The sequence below is a fragment of the Odocoileus virginianus genome, chromosome 33 (genome assembly GCF_023699985.2).
Source record: "Odocoileus virginianus isolate 20LAN1187 ecotype Illinois chromosome 33, Ovbor_1.2, whole genome shotgun sequence".
In the NCBI taxonomy this organism is placed as follows: domain Eukaryota; kingdom Metazoa; phylum Chordata; class Mammalia; order Artiodactyla; family Cervidae; genus Odocoileus; species Odocoileus virginianus.
Window position 1 is genome coordinate 25,702,773 of NC_069706.1, and position 18,510 is coordinate 25,721,282.

The 18,510-nt window shown below is 49.2% G+C and overlaps 1 protein-coding gene and 1 long non-coding RNA gene across 4 annotated transcripts; one reads left to right on the forward strand and one right to left on the reverse strand.

The window, feature by feature from the left end:
• Positions 1–1,785: 1,785 nt before the first annotated feature.
• Positions 1,786–18,480, reverse strand: LOC110142438 (uncharacterized). Of its 2 annotated transcripts, none has more exons than XR_002315314.2 (3): positions 17,818–18,480; positions 9,723–16,413; positions 1,786–3,633 (listed from the first exon to the last, which is right to left on the reverse strand). It is a non-coding gene; the product is annotated as an uncharacterized lncRNA (long non-coding RNA). The 2 variants fall into 2 exon arrangements; XR_011485512.1 differs by lacking the exon at positions 1,786–3,633 and having other exon boundaries at positions 11,786–12,716; positions 13,120–16,413.
• PRR14 (proline rich 14) lies at positions 12,026–17,064 on the forward strand. Of its 2 annotated transcripts, XM_020901605.2 has the most exons (12): positions 12,026–12,217; positions 12,987–13,058; positions 13,183–13,351; positions 13,948–14,069; positions 14,144–14,333; positions 14,617–14,660; positions 14,862–14,971; positions 15,275–15,863; positions 16,001–16,070; positions 16,157–16,248; positions 16,499–16,570; positions 16,661–17,064. In XM_020901605.2, exons 1-12 carry the CDS (start codon positions 12,033–12,035, stop codon positions 16,941–16,943), a joined length of 1,998 nt encoding a protein of 665 aa, XP_020757264.2. In that variant the 5' UTR covers positions 12,026–12,032; the 3' UTR covers positions 16,944–17,064. The 2 variants fall into 2 exon arrangements, with proteins under 2 accessions (XP_020757264.2, XP_020757265.2); XM_020901606.2 differs by lacking the exon at positions 12,987–13,058.
• Positions 18,481–18,510: the final 30 nt, after the last annotated feature.

The window sequence follows — 18,510 nt, forward strand, 5'->3', positions numbered from 1 at the left end:
GGTCTCGGACTCAAGAGTGAACAAAGGTATTGGAAAATGCCCTAAGATAATATGGCGGCGACTGCCTTCACAACTATCATTCAAAAGCAGTCGGAAGCTAGCCATTCGTTTCCTTCAGATGATCTTATCAAATAAGAGCTAGCTCCAAATATTTAGCTCCAGCTCTTAAAATTCCTTACCCCTCATTGGTGCTTGCGGAGATTAGCTAGAGGACTTGTCTTCTGACAACGCCCAGTGATTGGACTGTTTACATCACTGAAATAACGAAGTCCACGCTGATTGGCCTCTTGGGCCAGATTCCAGGACGCTGTTGCTAGGTAACGCCTGACAGAGGGCCGCGTTCTCAGATCAGCAGCAGGAGTCCCCAGGAGGTTACTATGCAGGGAGTCCGCACTGGTCAGCGCCCTCTGGGAGATTCTACGTCGACTCTTTCTGTTCTGCTGACCCACAAGGCCTCAGAGAGTGCGTCCTGACAGCAAAATTAACTCGGTTCCTGTCCTGAGAGATGCCAGTTTTGTGGAACTGAGCACCTTTATGGAATTTCTTCATTGATCCAGGTGCAAAACAGCCTTCTCATTGGAATCATCTAACCCTGAGCAACGCTCCATGTGAAGGCAGGGAGTGTGGTCCCTCTTAAAGACTCTTCGCAACCCCATGGACTGTAGCCTGCCAGGCCCCTCAGTCCATGGGATTTTCCAGGCATGAGTACTGGAGTGGGTTGCCATTTCCTTCTCCAGGGGATCTTCCCAACCCAGGGATCGAACCCAGGTCTCCTGCATTGCAGGTGGACGCTTTACCATCTGAGCCACCACGGAAGCTCTATTTAAGAATAAGAAAATTTAAAAAAGAAGAAGAAGAACATTGAGACTGGGTGACTGGTGTCCAGGTTTATCTGGCTCCAAGTCCAGTGCTCTTTCTGACCTAATCACTAGGGCTTTTCCTTCTGAGACATCTTGGCCCTGAGGGTGTCAATTTCTTGACAGCCTTGGCATAAAGTCCCTGACACACTAGCTGGATTTCAGTGATTTAGAGAAGAGCCCTCTTCCCTTTTCTCCACCGCTCTGAGAGCTGAGTGGGAAAAGTCAGAATTTAGTTTTTGTTGCCCCTGAGCATCTAATAACTATACTGTAACAAGAAAAACAACCCACACCCTGTGCCAGGAACTGTGCGGTTTGGTGGTTTAGTCCCTAAGCGGTGTCCGACTCTTGCGACCCCATGGACTTTCCGAATGGTGGCGCTCAAGCGCAGTCGAGTAAGAACCTATTTACTATAACATTTGTGTGTGCTATGTCGCTTCAGACGTTATCTGACTCTTTGCGACCCCACGGACTACAGCCCACCAGGCTCCTCTTTCTATGGGATTGTCCAGGCAAGAATACTGGAGTGGGTTGCTTCCCCTTCTCCAAGGGATCCTCTCGACCCAGGGATTAAACCTACGCTTCCTGCGGCTCCTGCCTTGCAAGCAGATTCTTTATACCGCTGAGCCACCGGGGAAGCCCAACACTGCTAAATTAAGGACCAGCAATAGAATTCAATGTATCTGATTTTGAAGCCCATGTATCCTAACCATTCTGCTGTACAGATACTCCTAGCACAGCAATTTCTCAAAAATATTGAAATAATGGGAAAAATTTTATTTGCTTTCCCATTCTTACTGGCTATTGGGCTACATCTACATTTTCATCACCTGTCCACCTAGGACAAATTCATGCCAACCAGGCTGTTGTCCTGCTGTTTTGCTAAAGCAATTCACTCCAAGTCCTGCCAACCTCTTTGTTAAAACACTCTGCCACTTTCCTCCAGTGGTTTCTGAATCCCTTTTTGTTTTGTTGGTTTTATTTTTCAGCTCATCTTTCTGTCTTCTTTGTTACATCCCTTATTTTTAATGTACATTTTCCCAAGGTTTAGGCATCCAACTGCAGTTGAGAAATCTTCCTTTAGGCCTGCACATCTAACTGGTTGCTAAATATTTTCACATATTTATTGAGTTGAGAGAGCTTGTTTTTCCTAAACATTTTAGTTGATTATTCAACTACACTTCATTCATGTTGCTAGTATATCAGACCTAAAATCCTGTTATCCTAGTTCTTCCTTCTCATGGCTTTTCCCTGCCAGTTCCAGTCTATTCTGTATCCTATAGCTTAGGATAAATCTGTGAAAAAAAACAGGCAAAGGTCCTCTCAAGATGCTTACATTCCACAGTGGGAGAATGGTCAATTTCTAATAAACATAGATAAGGGTGGGCCCAAGGGTATCAGTTGTCTTGCTCAGAACCAGATAATCCTGCTCAGTGAAAAACTGTCCTTTGTTCCCCATCATTGTCAGAATGCTCCATGGACATTCATGTAGGTAAAAATAGGTTTGTGATTGTCTGAGTATAGAACCTGAATTTACTTTATATAGAAGCACAAACTTACAAGTATAGTTTTTTTTTTTCAAAGCAAACTGTGCTGATTTATTTATAATTCCACAGAATCTCATTATGGGAGGCTAGGTATCAGTTTCCATTTAATCAGAATAACATTTGAAAATTTTACATAATTTTTGGTCAATACAAAAATAGGAGCACTACAATAAGCTGTGAGCTCTCCGTGAGCAAGTACAGTTTTAATCCTGACTTTTCCAGGAAAGCCTGTGTATATGGAGGGAAGATTGTATTTTGTTTAGTTTGGAATTTTGCTGAGAATTGTTTGCCATTTTGGAAAATCATCCCATAAATGGCTACACTTGAATTTGAATCAGCAACACAACCCATCTGTGACAGCCTGAGTTTGTGGCTGCTCAGTTCAGTTCAGTCGCTCAGTCGTGTCCAACTCTTTGCAACCCCATGAACCGCAGCACGCCAGGCCTCCCTGTCCAACACCAACTCCCGGAGTTTACCCAAACTCATGTCCACTGAGTCAGTGACGCCATCCAACCCTCTCATCCTCTGTCGTCCCCTTCTCCTCCTGCCCTCAATCTTTCCCAGCATCAGGGTCTTTTCCAGTGAGTCAGCTCTTCACATCAGGTGGCCAAAGTATTGGAGTTTGAGTTTCAATATCAGACCTTCCAATGAACACTTAGGACTGATCTCCTTTAGGATGGACTGGTTGGATCTCCTTGCAGTCCCAGGGACTCTCAAGAGTCTTCTCCAACACCACAGTTCAAAAGCATCAATTCTTTGGCGCTCAGCTTTCTTTATAGTCCAACTCTCACATCCATACGTGACTACTGGAAAAACCATAGCCTTGACTAGACGGACCTTTGTTGGCAAAGTAATGTCTCTGCTTTTTAACATGCTGTCTAGGTTGGTCATAATTTTCCTTCCAAGGAGTAAGCGTCTTTTAATTTCAGGGCTGCAGTCACCATCTGCAGTGATTTTGGAACCCCAAAAAATAAAGTCAGCCACTGTTTCCCCATCTATTTGCCATGAAGTAATGGGACCGGATGTCATGATCTCAGTTTTCTGAATGTTGAGCTTTATGTCAACATTTTCACTCTCCTCTTTCACTTTCTTCAAGAGGCTCTTTAGTTCTTCTTCACTTTCTGCCATAAGGGTGGTGTCCTCTGCATAGCTGAGGTTATTGATATTTCTCCCGGCAATCTTGATTCCAGCTTGTGCTTCATCCAGCCCCGCATTTCTCATGATGTACTCTGCATATAAGTTAAATAAGCAGGGTGACAATATACAGCCTTGACACACTCCTTTTCCTATTTGGAACCAGTCTGTTGTTCCATGTCCAGTTCTAACTGTTGCTTCCTGATCTGCACACAGATTTCTCAAGAGGCAGGTCAGGTGGTCTGGTATTCCCATCTCTTTTAGAATTTTCCATAGTTTATTGTGATCTACCCAGTCAAAGGCTTTGTAGTCTCTGTGTTCATAGAAATTCTAGGGAATTCCTTGGCAGTCCAGTCGTTAGGACTTTCACTGCCGAGGGTGCTGGTTCAATCCCTGGTTGGGGAGCTAAGATCTTGTAAGCCACTCAGCACAGTTAAAATAAATAACATTTTTTTTTAATTTTTAAAAATTAAAAAAGTTAAACAAAAAATCCTATATTTGAAGTGTTAGTCACTCAGTCATATCTGACCCTTTATAACCCCATGGACTATAGCCCACCAGGCTCCTCTGTCTGTGGAATTCTCCAGGCAAGAATACTGGAGTGGGTCTCCATTCCTTTCTCAAGGGGATCTTCCTGACCCAGGGATTGAACCCAGGTTTTCCTACATTGCAGGCAGATTCTTCACCATCTGAGCCAGCAGGGAAGCCTTATGTGTAGGTGCAAGCATATTTCTATATGAACACTTCACTAAATCCTTTGGCAAAGCTTTACCCCAAGCATTTACATATTGAGATATACATTAAAAAATTTTAAAGCATAATATACACAAAGGTGCACAAATCTTAAGTGTAAGTTCAATGAATTTTCATAAAATGAACACACCCACACAACCAGTATCCATATCAAGAAACCAAAGCATTGCCTAGAAACCTCTTATGCACCTTCTAGTCACCACTCTTCCCAGAAGAGTCCAGTTTCTAACATTACAGATTAGTTTTGCCTTTTTTCGAGCATAATACAAATGGAATCATTTTGTACACACACACACACACACATTTTAACATCTGGCTTCTTTTGCTTCAAAATTCACTCATTGTTGCCTATAGCTGTAATTTTTATTCTAAGTTACGTATAGGTTACCACTGGATACGTATTTTTAAGTTAATGACTTTGTCCTTTAAATTGTATTAAGGGTTACAGTGGTTTTCAGAAAATAGGATTGTAGATGGGTTATTTCTCTACTCATTTATTTCATCATAGTAAAAGGAGCATATATTCAACACATTTATTCTAAAAGGTGTGCATTTGTTCTTTTTAAGACATTTTTTATACATTTATATTTTTAAAAGATTTATTTATGCTATTTTTGTCTGTGTTGCTTCTTCATTGCCCTATGCAGACTTTCTCCAGTTGCCAAATGAACCAGGGTTATGAGGTTTATTGTGGTGCACAGGCTTCTCATTGCAGTGGCTTCTCTTGTTGCAGAGCTCGGGCTTTAGAACTGGGGTTCAGTAGTTGTGGCACGTGGGCTTAGTGGGTCCTCAGCATGTGGGATCTTCCTGGACCAGGGATCAAACCTGTGTCCCTGGCACTGGCAGGCAGATTCTTAACCACTGGACTGCCAGGGAAGCCCGTGTGCATTAGTTCTGGAAGGCTGACACCCTGAGTTTTACCCTCTGCTCCTCTGCATGGTTGTACTGACCCACGCACAATCTTCTCCTCCCCCAAACCCTTTTCCTTCAGTTCTTAGATGATTCATCACTTTTTCTGAGAATTTTTCTAGCTCTGCTTATGTCCTTTTTGGGAATCTGTATATAAGCTGAGTTTAGCATTTATGTCACTGCACCATTCTGTTTGCTTGTCTCTCTGTGGACAAGGACTCTCATTGTCTTGCTTGCCATAGTATTTTTTTGTGTGTCTGGCATGTGGTTTGAGTTTTTAAAATGTGTTGAACAAATAGATGGACACGTCATCCCATATTTAGAGCCTTCTTGACCAGCCTGGGCCCTTGCCTCCTTCACCTAGGCCTCTTTCTCTAGGCAAAGGTCTTGGCATATGAGTGTGGGTTTGTTTTTTTTTTTTCAATATTTACTTATTTATTTGGCTGCACTGGGTCTTAGTTGTGGGCTTTGATCTTCATTTTGGCATGCAAACTCTTAGTTGCACCATATGGGATCTAGTTCCCTGACCAGGGAATGAACCCAAGCCCTCTACATTGGAAGCATGGAGTCTTAGCCACTGGACCACCAGGGAAGTCCCTGTGAATGTGTTTTCTGCGTGTCATGGACCTCCCTGCCCCAGCACTGCCACTGATACCACTATCTCTCTGCCTTCCCACCTATATTAGGTGCACCCATTTCTAGACTTGTATTCTGAGTGTTGTCTAGAGCTGGCTGTCACCTAAAACCACAGGATGCCAGGAATGCCCTTGAGACAACAGGCAGCTGTCCAGCCCAACATCCTCCACTTTGGTTGAGTCAGCTTCCTCACAGGCACCATCTGTTCTCATTTTTTATTCTTTTTCAGGTGTGATAGGGGTATTAAAAAAGGCTTTAAGGAATATGTCTGCAATGAAGATTTTAAACCTCTCTCAAAAATGGCCTACTCTCTGAAATATTTTCATATTAATTGCAGTAGGAACTTTCAAGATTCGGATATTCCACTTTCTTTAGTACTAAAACACTGGTATTTTTGTTGGTGATGGTGCACGTCTGGGTGCAATTGGGAGAGAGAATCCACACAGCAATTTCAACAAGGATGAATTAATTATCAGGAATTCCTTGGTTGCCTAGTTGTTAGAATTCTGGGCTTTCACAGCTGTGGCCCAGGTTCAACCCCTGGTCAGGGAACTGAGATTCTACACAGCCAAAGGAGGAAAAAAAAAAAAAAAGAAATAAAATCAACTATAAAAGTGAAGTGAAAGTCATTAGTCGTGTCCGACTCTTTGCAACACCAAGGAATTCTCTAGGCCAGAAAACTGGAGTGGGTAGTCTTTCCCTTCTCCAAGGATCTTCCCAGTCCACGGATGGAGTGAACCCAGGTCTCCTGCATTGCAGGTGGATTCTTCACCAGCTGAGCCACAAGGGAAGCCCCAACTATAAAAGGGAGTTAGAGAAATGAGGGATTGGATTACATATGTTTCCTAGGGCTGCCATGACAAATTACCACAAACGGAGTGCCTTAAGACAACACAAGGACTTTCCTGGTGGTCCAGTGGTTAAGAATCCGCCTGCCAGTGCAGGGGACATGGGTTTGATCCCTGGTCCAGAAATACTCCACATGCTATGGGGCAACTAAGCCCGTGTGCCATAACTACTGAAGCCTGTGTGTTCTACAGCCCGTGCTCCCCAACAAGAAAAGTCACTGCAATGAGAAGCTCTCGCATCACAACTAAAGACTAGCCCTCGCTCTCCACAACTAGAGAAAGCCTGTGGGCAGCAATGAAGACCCAGTGCAGCCAAAACTAAAACTAAATAAATAAAATTTTAAAAAGACAATACAAATCTATTCTCTTCTAGTTCTGGAGACTAGAATTCTGAAATCAAGGCATCAGCAGGGCCATACCCCTTTGAGATCCTAAGTAGACTCTTTCCTTGCCTCTTCCTAGCTTCAGTGTTTGCTGGCAATCTCTGGCCTTTCTTGGATTTGTAGATGCATCACTCCAGTCTGTCTCTGTTACCACATGGCATTCTTCCTACATGTCTTTCTGTGTATCTTTACATGACCTTCTCCTTTCTGTGTATCTCTGTTCAAATTTCCTTCTTCTTACAAGGACACCAGTCACTGGAGTGAGCCCTTCCCCCTGCCCCAAATCCAGTATGACCTCATTGATTATATCTGCAAAGACTCTATTTCCAAACAAGGTCACAGTCAAAGGAACTAGGGGTCATTTGGCAGCGCTAGATCTTAATCTCAGCTCGTGGGATCTTTTAGTTGCAGCACATAGGATCTTTAGTTAGGGCACGTGGGATCCAGTTCCCTGACCAGGGACTGAAGCCACGGTCCCTGCATTGAGAGTTCAGAGTCTTAGCCACTGAACCAACAGGGAAGTCTCTTGAACATATCTTTTTGAAGGACACAATTCTGCCCACTAGAGATAGTAAGATGTAAAGAGAATCCTAAAGAATACAGGAAGAGTGGATCTGAGAGCAGCCACTAGGACTTCCCTGGTGATTCAGTAATTAAGAGTCTGCCCTCCAAGGCAATGGACTCGGGTTTGATCCTGGTCATGGAACCAAGATCCCACATGCTGCTGAACAACTAAGCTCATGCACAACTACTGAGCCCAAGCACCTCAGAGCTGGCATACCACAACTAAAGAGAAGCCAAGCATGGCAACTAAGACCCGACATAGCCAAGTAAATACATAAATAATTTTTTTTAAGAGCAGCCATTGTCCCTCAGCTGGAGATATTACACCCAAGAAAGAGCCTCTATCTGGACCTCCCAGGGGCTGAGATCCAGGATTTTGAAAAATATTTTTCTACCTATGGCTGCATTGGGTCTTCACTGCTGCATGCCAGCTTTCTCTAGTTGCAGTGGGGACCACTCTCTTGTTGCAGTGTTCTGGTTTCTTATCGTGGTGGCTTCTCTTGTTGTCGAGCCTAGGCTGTAGGGTGTGCAGCCTCAATAGTTGTGGCGGATGGGCTTTGTTATCCCTCGGCATGTGGGATCTTCCCTGATCAGGGATCAAACCCACATTCCCTGCACCAGGGAAGCCTGGAGATCCAGAAATTTTTAGAGAGAACACAGAAGTCACTGGAGTGCCACTCTGGTGGAACTTACTGGAAATCTTCCCTCTAGGGTACCAGGGAAAACTGTTCATGGGAAAGTGTCTTACAGAGGCACTCCACTACAAACTACCCCAGGGGTGTCCCAGGGGAAGTTTCTGGTCACTGGGTGCTGCTGGCTGCTATGCACAGTGGGAACCCAAAAGCAAAGCCCTTTCTTCCTGCAATGTTTCCCCAGCTCTCTACTAATAAAACTTAGTAAGATGCCAGCTGGCCAAGAAAAAGTAGTTCTAGGGTCCAGCTCCATTTTCATAGAGCAGGCCAAAAGAGTGACTTTTTTTTCTGAGAGGTAATAAATGAATAACTGTCACAGTGTTATATGTCGGTTTCAGATACTAATAGACAGCTTCCTTCACCCTTCCTTTTTTTTTAAATTGGGGTATAATTGCTTTACAATGTTGTGTTAATTTCTGCTGTACAACGAAGTAATCAGCTGTATGTATACATACATCCCCTCTGTCTTGGACCTCCCTCCCACCCAGCCCCCATTTCACTCCTCTCGGTTATCCCAGAGCATCAAGCTGAGCTCCCTGGTGGGACAGCAGTGTCCCATCAGCTGTCTGTTTTACACATGGTAGTGTGTATGTCAGACCTAACCCCCCAATCCATCCCACCCTCCCCTTCCCTCTGTGTTTAAATGTCTATTCTCTATGTCTACGTCTCTATTCCTGCCCTGCAAATAGGTTCATCTGTACCATTTTTCTAGATTCCCCTTATATGCATTAATGTATGATATTTGTTTTCTCTTTCTGACTTACTTCACACTGTATTACAGACTCTAGATCCATCCCATCTCTACAATTAACTCAATTTTGTTCCTTTTTATGGCTGAGTAATATTTCACTGTAAATATATACCACATCTTCTTTCCCTTCCCCCTTCCTCTCTTCAATCCTCCCAACCGTCTTCCCTCCCCTGACATCTTCCTCATAAGCCCCCTCACTGTACCATTCAGTTCCTCCAAACTTGACACCTGTCTATCATACCCTCCCCCCACACAAAAGGAGGCAAGGTTAGAAGTGGTGGCACGTGGTTCTCTAAACTGGGGAAGAAAAGGAGTTAAGACCATAGGCAGGACCAACTTTCCCAGGTAAATAAAAATTCTAGGAAGTAGCTGACCAGAGTGAAAGAGCCCCTAGAGGTGGTCTAAAAAGCTCCTCATTAGGGGAATTAAATTGGTGCTGGTACCTGGCTGGACTAAGTACTTCCCGGTGCAGGGGACTGAGGCTGATGGAAGCAATAGAGCCAATGGCCATCTTGTATACAGGCATATAAACTGCAAACTCCTTGGGACAGGCACTTGTCTGTTGCCACAGCACGGCACATAGATATTGCAATTTTGCTGAATGGTTGATGCGAACCAGAGTAACAACCCAAATTCAAAGCTGCCTACCATTTCTCACAGGTGGTTCTTTTTGCTTCTGAATTAAATCTTATTTTTGGCTGTGCTGGGTCTTCACTGCTGCGCGCAGTCTCTCTCTAGTTGCAGTGCACAGGCTCCTCATTGCAATGGCTTCTCTTGTTGCGGAGCACGGGCTCTAGAGAGTGGGCTCAGTAGTTGCGGCACATGAGTTTAGTTGTCCCACAGTATTTGGAATCTTCGCAGAGCGGCGATCAAACTTGTGTCCCCTGCATTAGCAGGCGAATTCTTAACCACTGGACCACAGGGGAGGTCCGAAGGGGTGGTGCTTAGCAAAGGGTTATAAGTGCATTCCTCTCATCTCAACACCCTGTGGCCACAACCCAACCTAATCCACCCTGGGTGATCTAGAGCTCAGGTTAGACACTTCTGCAAACAAAGATACTGAGGAAGCAGCTGGCTAGAGGACCAGAAGGGATAGGGTACTCTGTGAGAAGGAAGAGGCAGTTTTTTTAATCATCCTCTTTTTATCTGCAGCCTGAGACTTAAACTTATTTATCAGGCACATTCAGATGTGCCTTCTCACTTGATCTTCTCATTCTGTTTTGAGACAAGTATGGCAGGGTTTATTGTTCCCATTTTACAGTTGAGACCACTAAGGCCAGGACCAATTAAGCAGATGTGAGACCCAGAGTCTAACGGGGTCCACAGATTCTGAAGAATAGATACATGGATGTGCCAATCTCCAGCCACATCACCTGCTCCACTGAAAGCTGGGAGGGGCCTCTGATCACCGATCAGCACACACTGGCCTTGTCTGGGGTATGTACACAGGTAGTGGATAAGGTAAGAGTTGTTGAAACAGTAGTCACAAAGAGGGGTGAGGCAGGACTGTGAGGGTACCAAGGCTCATCACCGCTGGCCTGGGTTGAGGGCCAAGCCCTTCCCAACCAGATTCTCAGAAACCAGGCCCTTTCTTTAGGCTACTTCCTTTACACTTGGCATTGACTTCTTCAGCAGACTTAAGAGAATCAAAACACAGATCAGGTTTGCTCTGCCCTTGAAAGCGTTTCATTAACCTGCAGTCTGGGAAATAACCTCTGTGTTTAAGCAGGCAAGTGAAAGCCTACAGGGGGCCTCTCAATTTACCAAGATGAAGAGGGATCTCCACTTACAGCTGGAAGCATCGCCATACCAACAGGGACCCTCCTCATGCACCTGTGTAGCCAGCCCTGCTCCAGGGGAAGAGAGAACACTTCTAGCTGAACCAGTTGTTGCTTATTCTCACCAGAAGTCTCATGATGGATTTCCAGAGGACCCAGCCGGCCTCGTACTAGAGAGAGTCGCTGTAGTCCTAGGACACCTATCTGGTTGAGTCTTTCGTTACAGAGTTGGGGAGTCTTCACGTTCCACACCAAGGCTTTCCAGTGCTGCTCTTTTTATATCATCCTTTCTGGGTCATTACTCTTATCACTCAATTCCATAGAAGATTATTATGTTGGGCCGAGTAGGTCACTCTTCATCTTCATTCAGACCCGATTTTAGACTTTAGTCTTTTTTGTTATATCAGGAAAAATAAGTACTAGTTTGTACCAGCGAATCCTGGGGAAAGAGAACTAGTGGAGGCATGGGCTTTGGTAAAGCAGTGAGGGCGCGTTCACAGTCCAGAAGCCAGTACAAGCCCATTACCTACCCCCAACAGCAGGCTCCTGGTTTAAAAGTTTCACGACGCAGTCTCTCTAAACAGCAGGATCCCTGATCCCTTACTACTAAGGATTAGTTACACGCCCTATCAGCCAGGCTCCTCTTCAGAATGCTCGTGGGAGCCCGTCCTCTATAGAAACCTCTCCTGCAGGAAGAGGTACACAACAGTCGGGTGAAGTGAACGCCCCAGCCGCCTCCTCACTTTGACTCAGCTCAGTCTCTCCAGGACATCGTGCGAGCAAAGAAGCCTGAGTCGGCACCAGCGCTAATCTCTGGCCCCGACCACCCCCTGCCAAACTTTTCCCTGGCAACCTGGTAACGACTCAGGAACCTAGAATGGAACTGGAAACCGACTCAATGGGGCCTCTCTAGGAAACTGGGAATTTCACATATCGTTAGCACTCAGTTCACGTTTATTGGTCTAAGAACGAAAGAACCGGAAGATGCCCTTAAAAAACGTGGCGGTAGCCTAGCTTCACCAGAGTTGCCTCAGTAGCTCAAGAAACTTGCCCTAGACTCCGGCCACCCACCGGCCAGAAAAGAAGACGCCCTCCGGTCCACTTTAAGTTCATCGAGGACAGCACAATCTGCCCTCAACTATAATGGCGGCAGTGCCCAATTGACTTCTTATCCCTAGGCATGATGGCCGCCAGGCGGCTTCACTTAAGTTTCTCACCACCCCGGAAGACCGGGACCGGCGATTGGGCGGTGCCCAGAGGCTCCGAGAAGAAGGCCTTCGGCGGTTGCGCAGTGCTGGGTAAGGCTAGTTTTAAAGGAGCCGGAGGTGGGAGCCGTCGAAGACCCGGGATCTGCGGGAGGCGGCGGTGAGCGGCGCGCGGGGGAGGGCACCGAGCGGCTGGAGAGAGGGCGGGAGGGAGGGAGGGAGGGAGGGAAAGAAACTTTTGAACCATCTGGACCCGGGCTGGGGAGAGCGCTGGGCGGGGATCAGGGGAGGGCGGAGGGAGGGGGTCTGTGGGCGGGACCTCCCGGGATTGGAGTGAAGGGGGTATCTGCTTGACCGTGGATCCCCGGGGATCCGGACTGAGTTCGTGATGCTCAAGCTCGGGCCGCCTCTGAGTGTAGCTTTGCGGAGCCGAAGCTCACAGGGAGAGGAGGATCCTCGCGCGGCGTCTGTTTGGAGGAACCGCGCTGGAGCATTGTGTCCGCGGGGATCCAGTCTAGGGGATCAGGTGGGAGGGAAGGCCGCCGGCGTGTGCGAGTATTGCCTCGGAGTCCTCGGCCACTCCCGGTGGAGAGATCCGGCGGAAACTGAGCCTCCGAGGACTGGGATCCCAGCTGATCTTGGGGATCTCAGGGCGGAATCTGCAGGGACAAAGGCCCCAGGAAGCTCGGGCCGTGGGAGAACTGGGACCGCTGCAACCCATATTCTCGCGGCTCAGGCAGGGCGATCACTGATCGCCGCGGCGGCAGAGGGGAGACACCCGTTACCGGTAGCCAGGCGAGGGCGCCCTTATGCGCCCCAGGGCTCCGAACCGTGGGCTACCGGGAGCCGCGGGCGGACCATGAAGGGTGGAGCCCCACGGGAGGGGCTGGCCCTCACTCCCCGCTCCCCCGCTCCCCCCCCTACCCCAGGCTGGAACCTGGGATCCCCCAGGGACTCCCCGGAGCCGCCGCTTCCCCCATGGACTTGCCCGGGGACTCCAGGTGAGAGCGCACCCCGCCCGCCTGTCTTGAGCCCGGGAAACGGGGAGCCTGGTGGCCGTACCGGGGAAACCACAGGGCCAACAACAGGCTCAGGCGACCGTCCTCTGCTTCTCTCATCCTTCAGCACTCCTGGCCGGCAGCGTCTATGCCGCCAACCCCTTGCTGGAGCATTATGGGGAGCCAAGAGCCCAAAACGGCCGAAACTGCAGCCTCTCGGGGCCCCTTCGCCCTTGGAAAAAGCCTCTCGGCGGGTCCTGGCCGTGGTCCTGGAAGATGTCATGGCTGCCCGCATGGTGAGCCTCTTGAATTGAGAGGCCCCCTTCTTCATCAGGTCCCCTCAGTAGTAAAGTCAAACTAGGTCACTAGTGAAGATCACTGAGGTCCAAACACCTCATTCTCACACTCATCCATCACTCAGCCTCCGTAATGCTTTTTTTTTTTTTTTGGCTTGGCTTTCACTTACTCCAACCTGGAATTGGTCAGGGTCTCTGGTGCCAAAACCACATCCCCACAATTCTTTTTTTTCCCCCACAATTCTTAAGTGTGAGAAACTCCCCTACTTTCTCCCCAGCCCAATTTCTAGACAGCCCATAGGAAGCAGGCTGAGGTCTTTGGCTCCACTGCACAGATTAGAAAAACTGAGGCCCCAACTAGGGCAATGACTCACTCCAGGTCACCCTCTCCTTTTCATTTACACAAATAGCCTGGGTGACATTACCCAGTCCCCATACCAAACAACTCGGGCCATAACTGACCTCTTCTTTGGGGATTGCAAATGAATTCTAGCCACTATTTCTGTCATCTTGATGGCATAGGGCACTGTTAGGCATAGGCTGTTTGGTCCAGCCTCATTCCATCACCTTCCTCTTGACACCTCTTCCTCTCTGAGGTCCCCCTGGCGCCCCAAGAAGAGAGTTCAACCCCACAGCACCACAGCAACCGTCGGGATTCTGTTCACAGCCAGCCACCTGCCTCACCACCCCGGCAGGCCACATGGTCCCCACAAGCCAGGTGAGCATGGCAGAATGGGGGTGAGGAGCTGGGAACACAGCTGAGTCCCACTGATCTTCCTGTTTCCCTCTCAGGCTTCCCGACCCACTGCACCTATGTCGAGAGCCCTTGAGCCGTGTTCATCGGCCCCCCTCCACCCCAAGGCGGCGATCGAGGACAACACCTGGCCCAGAGGAGGGCCCCTCACAACAAGTAGACCAGGTGCACCAGCCCACCCTGGTGGTGATGCTGCAGGACATTGCCAGCTCCAGACCCCGAGCTGAGGTATGGGAACTTCAGGGAAAGATGTCAGGGGTTCAGCTGGGGGCAGGCATGCTACTGGGCACAGAAGAAAGTTGTGGGAGGACTGTCTGGGGTGGATTTTGCTCAGAGCAAGGAGGATGGCATTTTAGATTGGAAGACGCTGCCTGAGCAAAGACCTACATGAAAAAGTCTTTAGTGTGAACCCAGGCAGGCGTCTGGAGACTGACAGAGTCGGGATAGGGGAGCTACGGAGGCCACAGGGGGCTTCCCTGCCTCCCCATAAACACCCCCTGTTTACATCCAGGGCTTTGCTGATGAGGCTCCCAACTTCATCGTCCCAGCGAGAAGGTGAGAGGGCTGGGAAGGGATTATGAAGATGTGTAGGTGGCAGCTCTTATCCAGGCAGCCAAAGCTAGGAGCATCAGACTTTACATGTCCAGTGCTTCCTTGTAGCACCTTCAGAAGCATTAAGGGACAGGGGAGGTCCTGGCTCAGGTGGGATCTGAATCTGAAAGGTTCCTCTGTCTTTAACTTGCCCCTTCACCCCAGAGCTGAGCCCAAGGTGATGGTTCACCAGCCAAAGCCTCCGTCCAAGGACCTGCCAACCCCATCCCATCCATCTGCCCTGTCTGCAAACCCTCTGGCGAGCCCACCACCAGGTAAGGACTCAGATGGATGAGGAGGAGGGTTCTGGAAAATTCTAGCTGAGCTTAGAAGTGTCAGGTGCAGAGGTAGGGATGGGGCTTAACCCCCCTCTCAGGGCGGAGCTTGGTGTGTGAAGATGGATTTTTAGACTTCAGAGACCTAAAGCTTAACTTCTGAACTTAAGGCTGGGTATTCTAGGGCTAGGCTTATTCCTCAGGGGGCAAAGGTTAGTGTTTGGGGGAGGGACTAAGGCTACTGAAGTGGGGCTTAGACACCTGCAGCTGAGGAATACGCACCTGACCCTCTCCTTTCCTCAGCCCCAGATCCTGTTCTGGAGCCCCCATCGACCCCACCGCCGTCCAGCCTTTTACGCCCCCGCCTCAGTCCCTGGGGCTTGGCCCCCCTCTTCCATTCCGTCCGCTCCAAGCTGGAGAGCTTTGCTGACATCTTCCTCACACCCAACAAAGCCCCGCGGCCCCCGCCCCCATCACCCCCCATGAAGTTGGAGTTGAAGATTGCCATCTCAGAGGCCGGGCAGTCCGGGGCTGCTGAGGGCACTGTGGCAGTCAGTCCCCGGCCCCCTATCCGCCAATGGCGGACCCAAGACCAGAACCCCCCAGCACCTCTCACTAAGCCCTCTCTGGGCCGAAGCCACTCCTGCCCTGACCTGGGGCCCCCTGGCCCAGATCCCTGCAGCTGGCCCCCTGTTCCAGCCCCCCCAAGCCGGCCACGGCCTCGGCGGCACACGGTGGGTGGTGGAGAGATGGCCAAAGCCCCACCACCCCCTCGGCCCTGTCTCCGGAAAGAGGTCTTCCCTCTTGGAGGAGTGGGAGGCTCTCCTCCCCTCGTCACATCTTGCTCGTCTACTGCATCCACCTCTTCCTTCTCTGAACCTGCAGAACCCAGGTAGTGCTCTTGATAAACCCTCCTTAAAGCTCTGGTCACAGGAGGGGGCCCAGCCTCCTACCCTAGTATCCAGTGGGCAGGAGAGGGGGAGGTAGCTGGGAATGCTGTTTGGCTCTGAGCCTTGACCTTCTCTACAGGTTGAGCTCAACCAAGAGAAAGGAGCCAAGGGCCCCAGAAGACCAGGTGCTTTCAGACCCCGAGACCAAGGTAGGGGTGCAGGTGAACAGGGAGGAGACAAGCGGGAGCCTAAGTCCACGCTTGTGGACTTTTTACCCTCTGCCCCATCTCTGCAGACCATTGGGAAGGTTTCTCGATTCAGAATACGCAGGACACCGGCCCGTTCTCAAATAAACCTCACACCAATGGGGCTGCCTCGGCCAGTCAGGTGAGAAGCTTGTTGTACATGGATCTGAAGCAGGTGTAGGCTCAGGTCCCGAGTGTGGCTCTGCTTCCTCTCGGTCCAGCTTGGAGGAGTCCGTTTGATATGGATGTGGTTTGCATGTAGAACCATCTGTCTGCCTCAGGCAGCACTCCTGGCAGATCCTAGAAACTGAAATACAGACCAGGCCTTATTTATCCCTTCTCCAGGCCCACTGGCCCCAGGTTTCTCAGTGACCTCTGCTCTTGGCTCGTAGGTTGAACAAGAAGGAGTTCAGCTTGGAAGAAATTTACACCAACAAGAATTACCAGTCACCCACAACCAGGAGGTGAGAAACTTTGAAGGCTTAGGGGTGACAGAGGGAAAACTGGAATCAGGGGGCGTGCTGGTAACCTGGACTCCTCCCTGCCTGGTCCAGGACCTTTGAAACCATCTTTGAGGAACCTCGGGAGCGCAATGGGACTCTGATTTTCACCAGCTCAAGGAAGCTCCGGCGGACTGTAGAATTTCGGGACAGCAGTCTTCCTCGATCCCGGCGGCCATCTCGCGGGGCCCGGGCTACAGCTGGCAGGACCCTTCCTCCCAATCTGGCCCCCAGCTCAGATGTAGAACCCCTGCTGCAACAGCGACTCCAGGAGCTGGATGCCTCACTCCTGGAGGAGGAGGAGGAAGGGGATCAAGATCGGCCCCATCGGACTTAGAAGCTCCATCTGTTTGTCTGTCCATGCGTCCTCGGGGGATGGGGGAGGAGTCTCTGAGGCAGTTATAATTTTTTCTCTATATTTCTAGTAAAGTTTTCGATATGTTTCTGATTCTTCTGTATGTCTGTAGCAGAGTTTGAGATTCACTGCCAGTACTGGCTGATGTTTCTACTTTGGCCTGCAAAACTGGGAAATGAGGGTGGCACCAGGAAAGACCATGAAGTGGGATATAGGGAACAGGGTAGAAGAATGGTCATTGGATATACCTTCTTGGGTTGAGAATTTTCCTATGCAGAGGGATACTTATGAATCTGCTCCAGAAGATACTGTGATTCGGGACCCTGGTCAGGGACTGAGGGAATGCCCTGGTGATCCAGGGGTTAGCACTCCATGTTTCCACTGCAGGGGCTGCAGGTTCCATTCCTGGTTGAAGGACTAAGAGCCCGCACACTGCGTGGCACAGCCAAAGAAAAAAGGAGGCTGAAAGTCCTAGAGTGGACTAAGGCCCTGTTCTAGATAGCTCTGAGTTCCTTCTAACACACAGGCCAAGAATGTGTTGTTGGACTCAAGAACTAATAATAATCAGTTAAAATTAAGCACCTACAAAAACCTGTCACAGGTACTTGACCTACAAATAGCCCTATGAGAATTACACCCATTTTATACATGAGAAAGCAAGCTGTCAGTGTAATGTCCACATTAAAAGGGAAACCTAGGCAACCAGAGAACAAGCGGCACACTACATCTTTCATAACTTAAAGGTAGAATAGTGGCCAGGAATACAGACTGGAGCTAAGCTTCCTGAGTAAATCTGCTTGGGAAACTGAAAGTGTATCAGTTCCCCTCGCCTGTAAGATAGGGCTGATGGTAGTACCTTCCAGGAGACTTCTGTCAAGTGAGTTTCTATGTGAGAAGCTGTCCGGCACACAAAGCAAACTGTTTTTTTCTTGTTAGCACGCAGACCCCAGGCCAGCACTCCTACTGCACCGAGCAGTAACGGGACGCGAAAGCTTCCTTTATGGCTGGCACTCTCAAGCCGCGTGCTCTAACCACCCGGCACGGCGGGGGATCCCGCTGAGCTGCCAGCCGGATGGTTGTAGCATCACGCGCGTGCGCGAGAAGCTAGACAGCCTGTGGACTAAGCCAAGTGGCAGAAAGGGAGAGAAGACATAACTGACAGTCGACAGTGTCCTTCCGCGGCCGCGCGCCACCCAGCGGCCAACTGCCCCCAACGACTCGCACACTAGATCCAGATCCTCGGCTAGACGCCGTCAGGAGAGTAGCCAATAAACGAAGAGCAGGAAGAGGCGGGGTCACCTGGAGGACCGCCCCAAGTACCTACTTCTAACCAGTTGAGTCACAAGACTTGATGAGGGGCGGAGCTAATCTGACGTATACCAAATCCAAGATTTGAGGGCGGTTACATATTACTCACTCCCTCCCTCCCGCGTTTGACTCCGCCCCTTAAACTTGACGTACACTTCTCAGCCTATCAACGGCTAAGCCTGTAGAGGGGTGAGGGGTAGGGGGCGGAAAGTGGGAGGAGACAGAGAGAGGAAGGAGGCGT